Source organism: Ursus arctos, unplaced genomic scaffold (genome assembly GCF_023065955.2).
Source record: "Ursus arctos isolate Adak ecotype North America unplaced genomic scaffold, UrsArc2.0 scaffold_19, whole genome shotgun sequence".
NCBI lineage: Eukaryota > Metazoa > Chordata > Mammalia > Carnivora > Ursidae > Ursus > Ursus arctos.
In genome coordinates, this window is record NW_026622863.1 from 5752089 (window position 1) to 5766958 (window position 14870).

The 14870-nt window shown below is 42.2% G+C and overlaps 1 protein-coding gene and 1 pseudogene across 1 annotated transcript; one reads left to right on the forward strand and one right to left on the reverse strand.

The window, feature by feature from the left end:
* Positions 1-2866: 2866 nt before the first annotated feature.
* LOC123000797 (60S ribosomal protein L32-like) lies at positions 2867-4071 on the reverse strand (annotated as a pseudogene).
* Positions 4072-8565: 4494 nt separating this feature from the next.
* On the forward strand, positions 8566-12422 carry LOC113251718 (60S ribosomal protein L30-like). The gene is made up of 2 exons (XM_048223680.2): positions 8566-8574; positions 12078-12422. Exons 1-2 carry the CDS (start codon positions 8566-8568, stop codon positions 12420-12422), a joined length of 354 nt encoding a protein of 117 aa, XP_048079637.2.
* The last annotated feature ends 2448 nt before the right edge of the window (positions 12423-14870 follow it).

Here is a 14870-nt window from a genome sequence, read left to right on the forward strand (position 1 = left end):
CAAACTCCTAAGTGGTAAAAGAAATACTTGTCTTTCTTCATAGTTTTGCTGCGACTCCCAGACTTGATGCAGGTCCAAAGTCATCCCTAGACTAAGCACGTGATCACTAGTCAAATGCCCATTGCTAGAAGAAGGAATAGGTCAGGATGGGAATGAGGAAGACTTGGATTCCCAAGAAAACTCAGGGCACTATTACCTGGAGAAGGACACAGGACAAGCCACAGTAACAGATGCCCAGGATGACCAAGCAGGCTAGTTCCCTTCCCCCTCACCCCCACGCACTCACGTATCTACTGACTCACTCAGTACACCTCAAAGTCTCCTACTAGAAAGCCCTTCCACCTTTCCCTCTACTCTCCTACCCAGGCAAAAGTCCTGTTTATCCAGCCTCTGTGTCCTCCTACCACACAGTCCCCTAACATCCTGTTATTTTCCTTCAAAGCACTGATCAGTTCAAGATTGTATAGAAACATGCAATTATTAACCAAGTGTGTATCTTTCCACTAGATTATAATCTTTAAAGAAACAAGATTTTGGTGTCCTAGAAGCCTGGTATAGTACAGTCACTGGTACAGTAGGTACTCAGTAAATATGTGTTCATTCATTCACTTGATACTTATCTATAAGACACTGGGGATAGGAAGTCCAATCAGATGTGGTCTCTGCCTGGCTTCTACACTAGTGAGGGAGACAGACAATTAAATCAGTGCTCACTATAAAACGGCAACGCTTTCTCCAAGAATGGTGGGCTCAAGGGAGCCAGGGGGAGGAACGTTTAAATCAGAAGGCTCCAGGAGAGTTTTCCTGAAGAGTCATGATCTCGACCTCACTTTTAGAAAAATATGCAAGATGAATGAGAGGAGGAGGGTGCCCTCAGACTCATGTTAGGAAACACGGAAATGTAACACAGCCTGAAATTTTCCTGGGAGAATTGATGGCCTCAGTCTCATTTCATTCACTGTCTAGAATAGGGATAACTATGTAAGAATTAGGCCTTTAGCTAAAGCTATGCCTTTAAGAAAAAAAAAAAGAATGAAAGAAAGAAAAGAAAAGGGGGCAGTGTCTACAGTAGAATTTTTTTTTGGAAAAAAAAGAAAGAATTTTTTGGACAAAAAACAAGCTTGAAAGGATAGGGAGAAGCTCGCTGATGACATCAGCAACTGACAAGGCAAATGCCACATAGTAGGCCCTCAATAAATGTGTGGGTGCCTGGATGAAAGTCACTGGAATCAGGTTTTGTTTAAAAGCCAGCCAAGGATATGGCCCATTAAGAATCCAAGCAGACTCCTAAAGGCACACAAAAGAGACAAAGGGCGAAAGAAATTACTTTAAAGCAGGAAGATTTATAGAACGCTGTGTGTGTAGAATAAAAATGTGCCTGGCTTCACATGCCATTTGCTGCCAGGATCTGAGATTGTTACTAAGAAAAGGGTGGGAGGAGGCTGTTGGGGGGAATCAGATGCCAGGCCAAGACACAGGCACCGAAAATTCAGCATTTGGGGTTTGAAAAGAGGGCCTGGAACACAAGCCTCTTTTGTTTTTCAGGCTTCTCTTAATTACCATGTTTGAGACCTGGGATTTATGAAAAGAGCAGTATTCAAAAGGACAATTTACACTCCATTATAGAGAAAGCTCAGTCACAGTCCCCAGCTTCCCCTCTGGTTGCAACCTGAGTCATTTGTGGAATGGCTGTGTGAAGTATGGAGGAGAGCTATAAATGCTTTATAAATCAGCCTGTTGCATCACAAACCCAAGCAGTCGCTGCTCCCAAGGCTGGCAGCAAAATCATGAATCAGAGTCTAAAGTTCTAGAACTACGTTTGTGAATCAAATCTCACAATGGGTTGTCGTTAATGGCATTCTACAGCTATGCCCTCATCCCCAGATCTCCTCGGTGCGAACCACACCCCGTCACGCACACGCATGGAACCTGGAATCTCTTCTTTCCAAAGATGGATGAGCTAATGAAAGGGGTCACTTCCCAATCACTTTATCTCATAGCCTTTGGTCAAAGGAACCCTACCCTTTATTCAACACCTGCTGTACGGAACATTTCCCCTACTCTGCCCTCGGGATCATCAGATCTCTCTCAGTGATGGCAGACTTTAGATCTTATCCCATGCCAGTCTCTGTTCTAAGTGTTTTATGCATATATAATCAAATTTATGTCACAACAATCTTAGGGGGGATCTTGCTATCATCCCCCACTTTTCAGATGAGGAAACCTCTTTGGCTCAAAGAGGTTTGGTAACTTGCTTAAGGTCACATAGCCCTTAAATGGTTATGCCAATGTTGGAAGCAAGGTCATCAGGCTCCATAGTTGACACTCTCAACTACTATGACACGCTGCCTTGTCAGAGAGGGTGCCATCTAAGCCAGATGGAGCTATCCCTTGTCACAGCCCTACTCTGTTAACCACGCCTGGTCCCAGCTACCTCCCACCCCCCACTGCCACTCACGAAGTTCTGAAGAAGCTGCCAACTTGACCAGGCACGAACCAATCAGCACATCAGTGTTCCCCTGACCTTAGTTATTGGCTCAGTGCTGGGCCTGTGACTCAATCAGAGCCAGTGAATTATGATGGGACTTTTCCTGGGGCTTCTGGGAGAAGGTAGTCCTCCATTCTCTCCTGGTACTGGTGATGGGAAGATGTGGGGAGAGAAGCTACTACAGCACTTTTACTGCTATGAAGGGAGGCCCCTAAGAGGGAGTCAAAAAACAGAGAATACAGAACAAAGAGAAGAAACCCCCAGCACAGGACTACTGGGGCATTGCCAAGAGTACATAGTGTTGGGTTCGTGCCATGCAATATAATGAGGGCCCCTGAAGTTGGGTAAGGCATATTGCCATGACCCAACTGGAGCCCTGAATCCAGCAGCTCTTGAAGTGCCAAATACTTCCAACACTGTTTGGTTCCATGAACCAGTGTATCCCTTTTTAAAAGCCAATATGAGTAGGGTGTTTTGCAACTTGAATTGCAACTTGAATCATAATGCACTATAATCAAAACAATTTCAACAAACCTTGCGATAGCAGAGCCAAAAAACCCACTAGTTACTGTGGTAGAACAGTAAGATTACTGATCGAAGATGGAACCATGACTCAAGGCCCTCACCATGCTAAGGAACAGAGAAAGAGCCAAATCTCTTAAATTCTCAACCATTCTTCAGATTTACATTTTTGTACAAATGGACAACAGCACAGATAATCCTCCCCAAATGGCTATTAATGGATTCACTTTCATAATTACATTGAATTCTAGTTAATGTTAAAATGACTTTAAATGCTCCCAGCAGGGCAGAAAGTTGTGGACCAGAAGTCTGTTGAAGATGGGGCAAAGTCAGCCAGGCATCCAAAAATAGCCAGGGGATTTGGCTTGGTGAGGTGGTCAGAGAGGACTTTAGCCTTATGAATGTGTTAATTTCTTGTAAAGGAATGTATTTGTAAATCATTCATATAATTAAAAGTTAACTTTAAAATAGGGTTAAAGAACAAGTCATGTAATTGCATTATGATACTCTTTTTTTGGTAGTTTTATGGTTTTATTAACACATACACGATGACATATGCCCTCTGTCTATTCACTTTCCTCACGGCGCAGCCTGCCATTGGGTGTGGTGACTCTTATGGCCAGGTGGGCTGCTCTTTCCGTAGTGGCTTTGTGGTTCTTAGAGGAGACATTGTGAGCAATCTCTGCACAGTCAGATTTGTTGTACTTCAAGCTCCTTGACGTGTCCTGGGAACTTCCAGAAGACACTGGGCAGCATGCGCTTTGTTTTCTTGTTGCTCCTGTAACCAATATTGGGCATCGAGATCTGGCCCTTGGTTCTTCTGTGCACCATATTGTCAATGCCTCTGGGATTCTGCCAGTTGTGCTTAATTTTGACATATGGGGTCTGGCTGGTGCTGGATGAATTTCTTGGTCCTCTTTTGAATGATCTTGGGCTTCACCAGAGGCCTGAGGGTGGCCATGATGCCAGTTGGAGATGGCTGCCACCAGCTCAGGCAGTGCCAAGGAAGAGCTATCATACTTTTTTTTTTTTTTTTAAGATTTTATTTATTTATTTGATGGAGAGAGAGACAGCCAGTGAGAGAGGGAACACAAGCAGGGGGAGTGGGAGAGGAAGAAGCAGGTTCCCCATTAATTTCTAATTGATGTATAATACACACAATATTATGTATTATATACAGATGTTAAATCTTACGGTGAAATGAGTTTTGACAAATGCCACTATTCTATCAAAATACAGAATATTTTCCCCAAATTAATCTCCTCTCCAGTCCCTCACTGAGGGAACCACTGTTCTGCTGATCTCTTCACCACAGACTAGTTTGACTTGATGTGGGACTTCGTGTAATAGAGTTCTATAACACATAATCTTCAGACACACTTTTTAAAATCTTAATATCCCTGAAACTGGAATGTATCTTAGAAATTGGTGGTGTTTGGAGTGCATGGGTGGCTCAGTTGGTTAAGTGGCTGCCTTCAGCTCAGGTCATGATCCCAGGGTCCTGGGACCTAGTCCCACGGCGGGCTCTCTGCTCAGTGGGGGGCCTGCTGCTCCCTCTCCCTCTGCTGCTCCCCCTGCTTGTGCTCTCTCTCTCAAGTAAAATAAATAAAATCGTTAAAAGAAAAAAGAAATAAATTGACGGTGTTTAAACAATTAATGGCAGTATTTTCTCTTTTTTATTGTTAAATAAAATAATGGGGTATCTTACAATCAATGGCATCTTTGATTTGACAAAGTATTTATCTATAAATGAAGTAAATATGGCAAAAATTTAACAGTTACTGAATGGAGTCGGTGGGTATATGGGTGTCTTTTCTATGAGTTTGAACATTTTTATATAAAAACATAAAAAATGTTACTAAATACATAAATAAATAAAAGGATGCCACAATTGTTGTACCCTGCTTTGGCTTTTTCTTCTCCTTAATTAAAGTGACCCTTAAATAGTGGAATTGGCTGGAGCCTTTCTTGACCTCTGTGAGACCCTGACCATAGTAGGGACCTTGGTGCTCAAGACTAGCACAACATCATCAACTCTTTGTCGGATCTGCCTTTTTCTCAGATATATTATTTTTCTATGCTCTATTTCCCCAAACTTTTCTTTTTCTTTTTTTTATTTTTTTAAAGATTTTATTTATTTATTCGACAGAGATAGAGACAGCCGGTGAGAGAGGGAACACAAGCAGGGGGAGTGGGAGAGGAAGAAGCAGGCTCCTAGCGGACGAGCCTGATGTGGGGCTCGATCCCAGGACCCTGGGATCACACCCTGAGCTGAAGGCAGATGCTTAACGACTGAGCCACCCAGGTGCCCCTATTTCCCCAAACTTTTCAAAAGCTAAGAGCTTCCTTCCTCTGTGTCCCAACACAGTGAGGATGAGGAACTCTGCTCTTGTGATCATGGTGTCTAATCAAGTATCATATCCAGCAAGCTGAGTGCCTTAGTCTGAGGGAAGAAAGAAAAGCTGGGGCCCAGAACCAACACCTTGCAGCTGGAAGGCCAAGATGCTAGTTCTCTACGTATAGACTTACTTCCAGTTCCTCCTTGTGAATATCTATACATCCATGTAAATGGTACAGAACATATAAAGATGTAACTCTGACATTAAAAACGAAGTGTGGGGAGATGGAGCTATAAAGAAGTAAAGTTTTTGTCCGTGATTGAAGTCAAGTTGGTATCGATTTAAAGTAGACGGTCAGGCAGTGCCTGGCTGGCTCAGTCATTAGCGTGTGCGAGTCTTGATCTCGAGGTTGTGAGTTCAAGCCCCACAGTGGGTGTAGAGATTACTTAAAATAGACTGTTTTAACATCAGGTAGTTATATGTAAGCCCCATGGAAACCACAGCAAAACTATGGAACATACACAAAAGTAAATAAGGAGGCAATCAAATCATGTTACTACAAAAATTGATGTAACACAAGGGAAGGTAAGTAATGGTGGAAGTGAGGGACAAAAATAATCTGTAAGACAAACAGAAAACAAGTAACAAAAATGCCAGTAGTAAGTCCTTTCTTATCAGTAATTACTATTATCGTAAATGGGTTAAAATCTCAATCAAAAGTAATAGGTTGACCTGAAGCTAATAAAACATGGTATGTTAATTATACTTGAATAAAAAAAAAACCCCACATAGATTGGTGGAATGGCTTTTAAAATAAACAGGATTCAACTATATGCTGTTGTGATATAATAAAAAATATATTTGGTGCCACATCCATTCATGATAAAAACTCTCTGCAAAATAGGTCTAAAGGGAACATACCTCTGGGGGGCCTGGGTGGCACAGCGGTTAAGTGTCTGCCTTCGGCTCAGGGCGTGATCCGGGTGCTCTGGGATCGAGCCCCACATCAGGCTCCTCCGCTAGGAGCCTGCTTCTTCCTCTCCCACTTCCCCTGCTTGTGTTCCCTCTCTCGCTGTCTGTCTCTCTCTCTGTCAAATAAATAAATAAAATATTTTAAAATATGAATAAATAAAGGGAACATACCTCAACATATTAAAGGCCTTATCTGAAAAACCCACAGCCAACATCCTACTCAATGGTGAAAAACTGAGAGCTTTTCCCCTGAGGTCAGAAACAGGACAAAGACGTCCACTCTTATCACTTTTATTCAACATAATACTGGAAGTCCTAGCCACAGCAACTAGGAATCACAAAGAAAAAAAAATCCAAATTGGCAAGGAAGAAGTAAAACCCTCACTGTTTGCAGATGACACGATACTCTACACAGAAAATCCAAAAGACTCCACCAGAAAAGTACTAGAACTGATAGATTAATTCAGTAAAGTTGAAGGATACAAAAATCAATGTACAGAAATCTGTTGCATTCCTGTACGCTACTAATGAAGCAGCAGAAAGTGAAATTAAGAAAACAATCCCATTTACAATTGCACCAAAAACAGTAAAGTATCTAGGAATAAACTTCCAAAGAGTGAAAGATCTGTGCTCTGAAAATTATGAAACACTGATGAAAGAAATTCAAGATGATGCCAAGAAATGGAAAGATATTCCATGCTCATGGGTTGGAAGAACAAATATTGTTAAAATGTCTATACTACCCAAACCAATCTACACATTTAATGCAATCCCTATCAAAAAAATACCAATAGCATTTTTTCACAGAACTAGAACAAACAATCCTAAAATAGGTGTGGAACCGCAAAAGAGATCAAATAGTCAAAGCAAACTTGAAAAAGAAAAAAAAAAACAAACTGAAGGTATCATAATTCCAGATTTCAAGTTATATTACAAAATGCTAGTAATTAAACAGTATGGTACTGGCATAAAAATAGACACACAGATAAATGGAATAGAACAGAAAACTCAGAAATAAACCCACAGTTATATGGTCAATTAATCTTTGACAAAGGAGGAGAGAATATACAATGGGAAAAAGACATTCAACGAATGGCGTTGAGAAAACTGGACAGCCATATGGAAAAGAATGAAACTGGACCACTTTCTCTCACCATACACAAAAATAAACTCAAAATACATTAAAGGCCTAAATGTGAGACCTGAAACCATAAAAATCCTAGAAAAGAACACAGGTAGTAATTTTTCTGACATTGGCCATAGCAACATTTCTCTAGAGATGTCTCCTGAGGCAAGGGAAATAAAAGCAAAAATAAACCAGTGGGACTACATCAAAATAAAAAGCTTCTTCACGGCAAAGGAACAATCACCAAAATCAAAAGGTGACATACAGAATGGGAGAACATATTTGCAAATAATATACCTGATAAAGGGTTATATCCAAAATATATAAAGAACTGATACAACTTAATACCCCCCCCAAAAAAAATCCAATTTAAAAATGGGCAGAAGACCTAAACAGACATTTCTCCAAAGAAGACATATAGATAGGCAATAGACACATGAAAAGATGCTCAACATCGCTCATCATCAGGGAAACGCAAACCATAACTGCAGTGACGTATCACCGCACACCTACCAGAATGGCTAAAATCAAAAACACAAGAAACAACGCATTGGTGAAAATGTGGAGAAAAAAAAGGAACCCTCTTGTTGGTGAGAATGTAAAATGGTGCAGCCACTGGAAAATAGTATGAAAACTCCTCAAAAAGTTAAAAAATGAACTACCCTATAATCCAGCAATAGAACCACTAGGTATTTACCCAAAAAATACAAAAACACGAATTCAAAGGGCTACATGCACCCCAATGTTTAGGGCAGCATTATTCACAGTAGCCAAACTATGGGAGCAGCCCAAGTGTCCATCGATAGATGAACGGATAAAGAAGATGTGGTGTATATATATAACGGACTATTATTTAGCCATAAAAAGTGGAATCTTGCCAATTGCAATGACATGGATGGAGCTAGAGAGTATAATGCAAAGTGAAATAAGTCAGAGAAAGACAAATACCACACAATTTCACTCATGTGTGGAATTTAAGAAACAAATGAGCAAAGGAAAAAAAAGGAAAGACAAACCAAGAAATAGACGTTTAACTATAGAGAACAAACTGATGGTTACCAGAGGGGAGGTGGGTGTGGGGGAAAAAGGTTATGGGGATTAAAGAGACGCTTATCGTGATGAAAAAAGTGAGTAAAATGATAAAACAAAACATATTTGGTCTTTGTTCCCAGTTCCTGGCACAGAGCTCATAAAACCCTTGGAATATCCTGAGTATTAGGAGTAACTTTAGTTATTCCTGAGTCCCTTTAACCATATCTGAGTTCATGCTACCAAGGTGGCTCAAGGTGAGCCCTTGATAGTTTCAAGGGAAGGGCTGGCCATGAACTTGATGAGAGGGCTGGAACGGTCAGCCCCACCTGGCAAACTCCAGGGAACCGACTGAGTCTAGATTGAGTTCAATGGTCAATGATGTAAGCAATCATGCCTACCTAACGAAGCCTTGATAAAAACAAGGAGGCTTGGAGAGCTTATGGGTTGGTGAACATATGGATTTGCTGGGAGGATGGCTCGCCCAGAGAAGGCAAGGAAACTTTGTGCTTGCCCTATGCATCTCTTCCATTTAGCTGCTCCTAAGTTGTATTTTTTCTTTCTTTTTTTTTTAAAAGATTTTATTTATTTGACAGAGAGAGAGAGCAAGGGAGAGAGAGACAGCGAGAGAGAGAGAGAGAGAGAGAGAGAGGGCACACAAACAGGGGGAGGGGGAGAGGGAGGCGCAAGCTCCCTGCTGAGCTGGGAGCCTGATGCAGGACTCAATCCCAGAACCCTGGGATAATGACCAGAGTCGAAGGCAGATGCTTGAGCCACCCAGGCACCCCTGAGTTGTATTCTTCATAACAAAATTGTAATCATGAGGATAGTGCTTTCCCGAGTTCTGTGAATCATGCTAGAGAATTACTGAGCCTGAGTAAGGTGTCATGGGACTCTGGAGTCTGTAGTTGTCTGGGCAGAAGTGAAGGTAGCTTGGGGACTCTACCTGTGACTAGTCAAAGTGGGGGTGTTTGTGGGACTGAGCCTTTAACCTTTTGGGTCCTAAGTTCAAATTCAGCTATGCCACTTATTAGCTATGTGATCTTCACAAGTAGCCCAATCTCTGAACGTCAGTATTCCTATCTATGTAATGGGGATCACAGTAGTAAGTATGTCATAGGGTTGTTCTGAGCTGGTATGAGACAAGGCAGTAAAGTGCTTAGCACAGTGCCTGACACATTACAAATGCTTAATAAACATTAGCTATAATTTAAAAAACATTTTTATTAATAAAGAAAGCTTTGTGCCAGGCCACCCTGGTGCTAAACCCAAATCACAGATAATGTTCTAGGTAAATATCTGTGCCTGTTCCCCAGGCATAAAATAAGAAACACATTTCCTTTCTTAAAACACAGAAGGATCTGAAGAAAGGACAAGAACTAGAATTTAAAAGCTAAAAGAATAAATGAGAACTACAAAGCCTAAGGCCTTGAATAAATATTTTTTCTCTTAAGTTCCTAGGTCCTGAAACTATTTTGCAAGCCTCTCTAGGTTAAAGATTCTGTGGCTTCATGAAGAAAATATCTGGGAAAAGTTGGAGAGGGAACCAGCTGGAAATATTGATTCGAGCCATTGCTTAATATTTTGTCTGTGCTTTAAGGCACTGAATGGCTAAAGTCACTGAATTTGCTGCTAAGGATTCTCTTTTATTTTGGTCCTTCGGACTGTTTCTGAAATCTTTCCCAAAGGTCTTTGACTGAAGAAGTCAAGTCAAAGAGCTCATATCCCTGCAGGATCAGGAAGCAAGAAATCAAGGAATGTGAAACAACAAACATACTCTGAATGAAAGAGGTTGTTTTTGCTCCTGAAGCTTATACAATTGCTCTTTCTCCTTCGCTCCTCTACTCTTTCCTCTTGTCCTGCTCCCATACCTCCTGGATTTTGTTGAGTCGGTCACTAAGACCACAACATGCTGTCTCTGCTTTGAAATGTTATCAATGCAATACTGAACTCTAAATATTGCTTTTGTGAAATGTCTTTATTCTGTCTCGATCTCTGTAAGTTACACTTATGTTGAACATGCTAGTGGCCTTTCTGGCCTGGCTTTGTATCTTTACAAGTTTATCTTTAACCCACTTTGCACGTCATTTTGAAAGCTTTACTGATAGGTGTGTTCTGGCTATTAGCTCAACTCAACTAATATTTGCTTGTTAGGGAGGCAATCATTTGCCTTCAATTGACTCAGAGCAGATGGGATCTCAACAAAATCCCCCCCTTAATTTTCTCCTAAAATCTCCAGCCTGACTTTTTAAAAAAAAAAACAAACGAGGCCTTCGTTTAGAAAGGGAATCATGAAGGGCAAGGATGGGCGCTGACTGGTATGTGGCAGAGAGAGATGGAGGAGCTTGGGCAAATGCCCCCCAGACGCGCTCAGTAGCCATCTCTGAAACAAGGCCATAAGCATTTGACGATTTACATCGTTTCCCTTTTTAACTTTTCTCGCAACATACAGGAAATCCTTGTGATTATTTTTTATTACGGTAAAATATACATAATATATAATTTGCTATTCTGAGAATTTTTAAGCGTATAGTCCAGTGGCACTGAGCACATTTATGTTCTTCTGTAACCATCACCAACGTCTCCAGAACATATTCGTCATCTCAAACTGAAACTCTCTACACATTAAACAACAGCTTCCCTTTCCTCTTTCCCCCAGCCCTTGGTAATCTAATTTCTGTTTCTATGAATTTGCCTATTCTGGCTGCCCTTTATAGAAGCAGAATCACAATATTTGTTCTTTTGTGCCTGAAGAATGTGCCTTTGTCCTTTCTACTTAGCATAATGTCTTTACCTTTCATTTATGTTGCAGCATGTCAGAATTTCCTTCCTTTTAAAGATCAAATAACATTCCATTACATTTGTTTAACAAATCATCTGTCAAGGGACAGTTGTTGGGTTGTTTCCACCTTTTGGCAATTGTGAGTAATGCTTCTATGAGCATAGGTGTACAAATAACTGTTCAAGTCCCTGCTTTCAATTCCTCTGTATATACGGTTTACCCAGAATGTGGTAATTCTGTTTGTTTTTTTAAAACTTATTTTTATTTTTATCATTATTTTTTAAAACATTGATAATACGTTAAACAAAGAGAAAGATTAGTCACCAATAAGCCCACCACTCAAAGACAACCACCATTAACAATAGAGTGTTTATTCTTTCAGACTTTCTAATGTACCCTAATATCCATAAGGAAAATAAACTTCAAAAATATCATTTTAGGGACACCTGGCTGGCTCAGCCTGTATAGCACGCAATTCTTGATCTTGGGATCATGAATTCAAGTCCCATGCTGGACATAGAGCCTACTGAAAGGAAGAAAGAAAGAAAGAAAGAAGGAAAGAAAGAAAGAAAGAAAGAAAGAAAGAAAGAAAAAGAAAGAAAGAAAGAAAAAGAAAGAAAGAAAGAAAGAAAGAAAGAAAGAAAGAAAGAAAGAAAGAAGAAAAAGGAAGGAAAAGAGAAAAGAGAGGGAGGGAGGAACAAAGGGAGGGAGAGGGGAGTGGAGGGAGAGGAGAAGGAAGAAAGAGGGATCATTTTAGTCTTTCTAGCTCCAGACCATCTTGGGCTGCTCTCAGTTGGGGCCGACCAATACCTATGGCAGGTAGGTGAGGGCCACAAAAAGATGAAAAAGTCGCTGGAGTCCGACTTCAGGCTCCGACTCGTTAAGAAAAGTGAAAAGGACATGCTGGGGCACCAGCAGACTGGGATGATCAGACATGGTAAAGCAAAATTGGTCATCCTTGCCAACAGCTGCTCGGTCTTGAGGAAATCAGAGGTAGAATACTGTGCCATATTGGCCAAAACTGGTGTCCATCACTACAGTGGCAATCATACTAAATTGGGCACAACATGTGGGAAATACTACAGAGTACGTGCTTGGGCTATCATCGATCCACGTGATTCTAACATCATTAGAAGCGTGTCAGAACAGACTGGTGAAAAGTAAATTGTGCAAAATTTTTCTTTAATAAAATTCGCCAGAGCTTGTTTTAAAACTGTTAAATATATAAATATATATTTATAATTAAGCTATGTAAGTATATATATTTAAATATATAATTTTAATTCTCTCAGCAACCCCCTGAGGAAGACACTGTCGACAATCACCTCACTGAGAGGTCAGGAGACTGAGGCTCGGTGAGCAGAGGTTTGCGGCTGTGACTGAGGGAGTCAGTTGGGCTGGAAGGGGAGGCTGGAATGTCTTCAAGCTAGAGCCAGTAACCCAGAAATCAGGTGGAAATGCAGGTAGTTCTGCAGATGAGGAGGCTTAGGCCAAAGAAGAGGACAGCGCTGGCTCAAGGTCACACAACAGATTAGTGACAGATTTGGAACCAGAATTCAGAACTCTCTGATCTATGCTTTTCCCACTATGATACTGCCTAGCCTTGCATTGTACCTGTGGTTCTCAAACTTTGGTGCACACCAAAATCCTGATTATAGGAGGGGTGCCTGACTGGCTCAGTCAGTTAAGCATTGGACTCTTGATTTCGGCTTAGGACACAAGGTCAGGGTCATGAGATGGAGCCCTGCGTCTGACTCTGGGCTGAGCCTGGAGAATGATTAAGAGTCTCTCTCTTCCTCTGCCCCTCCCCCTGCTCATGGTCTCTGTCTCTCTCTCCAAAAAAAAATTTTTTTTTTAATTAAAAATCCCAATTATAGGAAAATCCCTGGGCAAACCCACCCTTAGAGTCTCAGAACCGGTAAGTCTGGAATCTGCGTTTTAGGCAAACATTCAGGGGCTCCTTGGGTAATACTTTAGAGTCATTGTCCTGGGCCAAGACATTTGTTTATTGAGGGCACTAACTTTCACCCAGCTCCTCTAGTGTCCTGGGGAGCAAGAGATCAAGAGTTACCTGTAAGTTACCCAAGCACCCAGCTTGAACATGATTTGACATTCTGGAAGGTCACCCATCCCTCCCTGTAGCCCCATAATGCCCATCTGTTCTTCTTGGAAGACCCCCTCACTTTGTGTTCCACTGAGTGGAATGGCCCTCACTGACTCCAAGGACTGGCTGCTCGGCACTCTTGGGGGCCACCCTTATCACACTTACAATCACTGTCCTTCTCCTGACTGCAGCCACCTTGAGAGCACAGATCTTACAGAGTCTACTTCATTCATTCATTCAACAAAAATTTACTGAGATCTTCTGTGCGACAGGTGATATCCTAGATTCTGGGGATGCAGAAGAGCCTGGCTGTTTCTCACCCTTCCCTAGTCCAGGCCGCCACTGGACTGTTGGTGTCACAGTTCATCCTCCCGCACCTTCAACTGCCCCTCTCCAATCCCTCCTTATGCAACAGAATTTAAACATGAATATGATCACGTGACTCCCCTACCTTAAGCCTTCCAGAGGCTTCTAATTGTTCTTAGGATGAAACTGAAATTCTTTTTTTTTTTTTTTTTTTAAAGATTCCATTTATTTATTTGACAGAGAGAGACAGCGAGAGAGGGAACACAAGCAGGGGGAGTGGGAGAGGAAGAAGCAGGCTCCCAGCGGAGGAGCCTGATGTGGGGCTCGATCCCATAACACTGGGATCACGCCCTGAGCCGAAGGCAGACCCTTAACGACTGTGCCACCCAGGCGCCCCTGAAACTGAAATTCTTACATTTAGGACCGAGGCTGCCTCCTAAACCACTCACCTCTGACCCTTGTCTTCCAGCCCTGCCCCCTCCCTCCCTGTCTGCCCTGCAGTCACCCTAGCCTTCTTGGAGCTCCTCGGCAGTCCCTGGCCCGGGACGTTTTGTGCCTCATCGATGACACTGAGATGGAGTGTGAAGTGCAAGATGGATAGGAGAGATCTTCTTCTATAAGAGGAATGGGAGGCAGCAGGAATTGGGCAGAGAAAAAAACCCCGTGAAACAGGCCTGCCAAGGCCTCGGCCAACCTCCCGGGGAAGCCGTGGAGCAAAGAGCAAATACCGCTCCAGCACTTGCTGAGTCTTGCTCGATCGTTGAACCTAGGCTTCTCCTGTTAGGGTGTGATGGCAACCTCGGGCCAGGCAGTTCAGTGTGAGCCAGGCAGACCCTGACGGCACTGGCAGGTGGAGGCTGGCTACGGACCACACCCCTTGGTTGAAGGCAAGTTCTCCCCCGACTTTTACTTCTCAGGCAAGTCTTGCCTTGATGAGTGAGGGCACATCCCTCACTCATCTCGCACCCATCAGTACTGCTGCCCCTTATCATCCTGCCAGGCTTCTCTGGGCAGTTCGTAGGCTACTTCCTCTGAGTGAAGGGAAACCTTCACTCAGCCTTCTGGGCTATAAATACTCATAAAACTCTGTCCTTTTTCTCCCCAGCAGTTATCACAGTTCGTAATCCCATGCTTGTGTGTGTGCTTATCTAATGGAGGTCTGCCGTTCCTAAGAAATGGTATGTCTGTGCAGGCAAGGACCA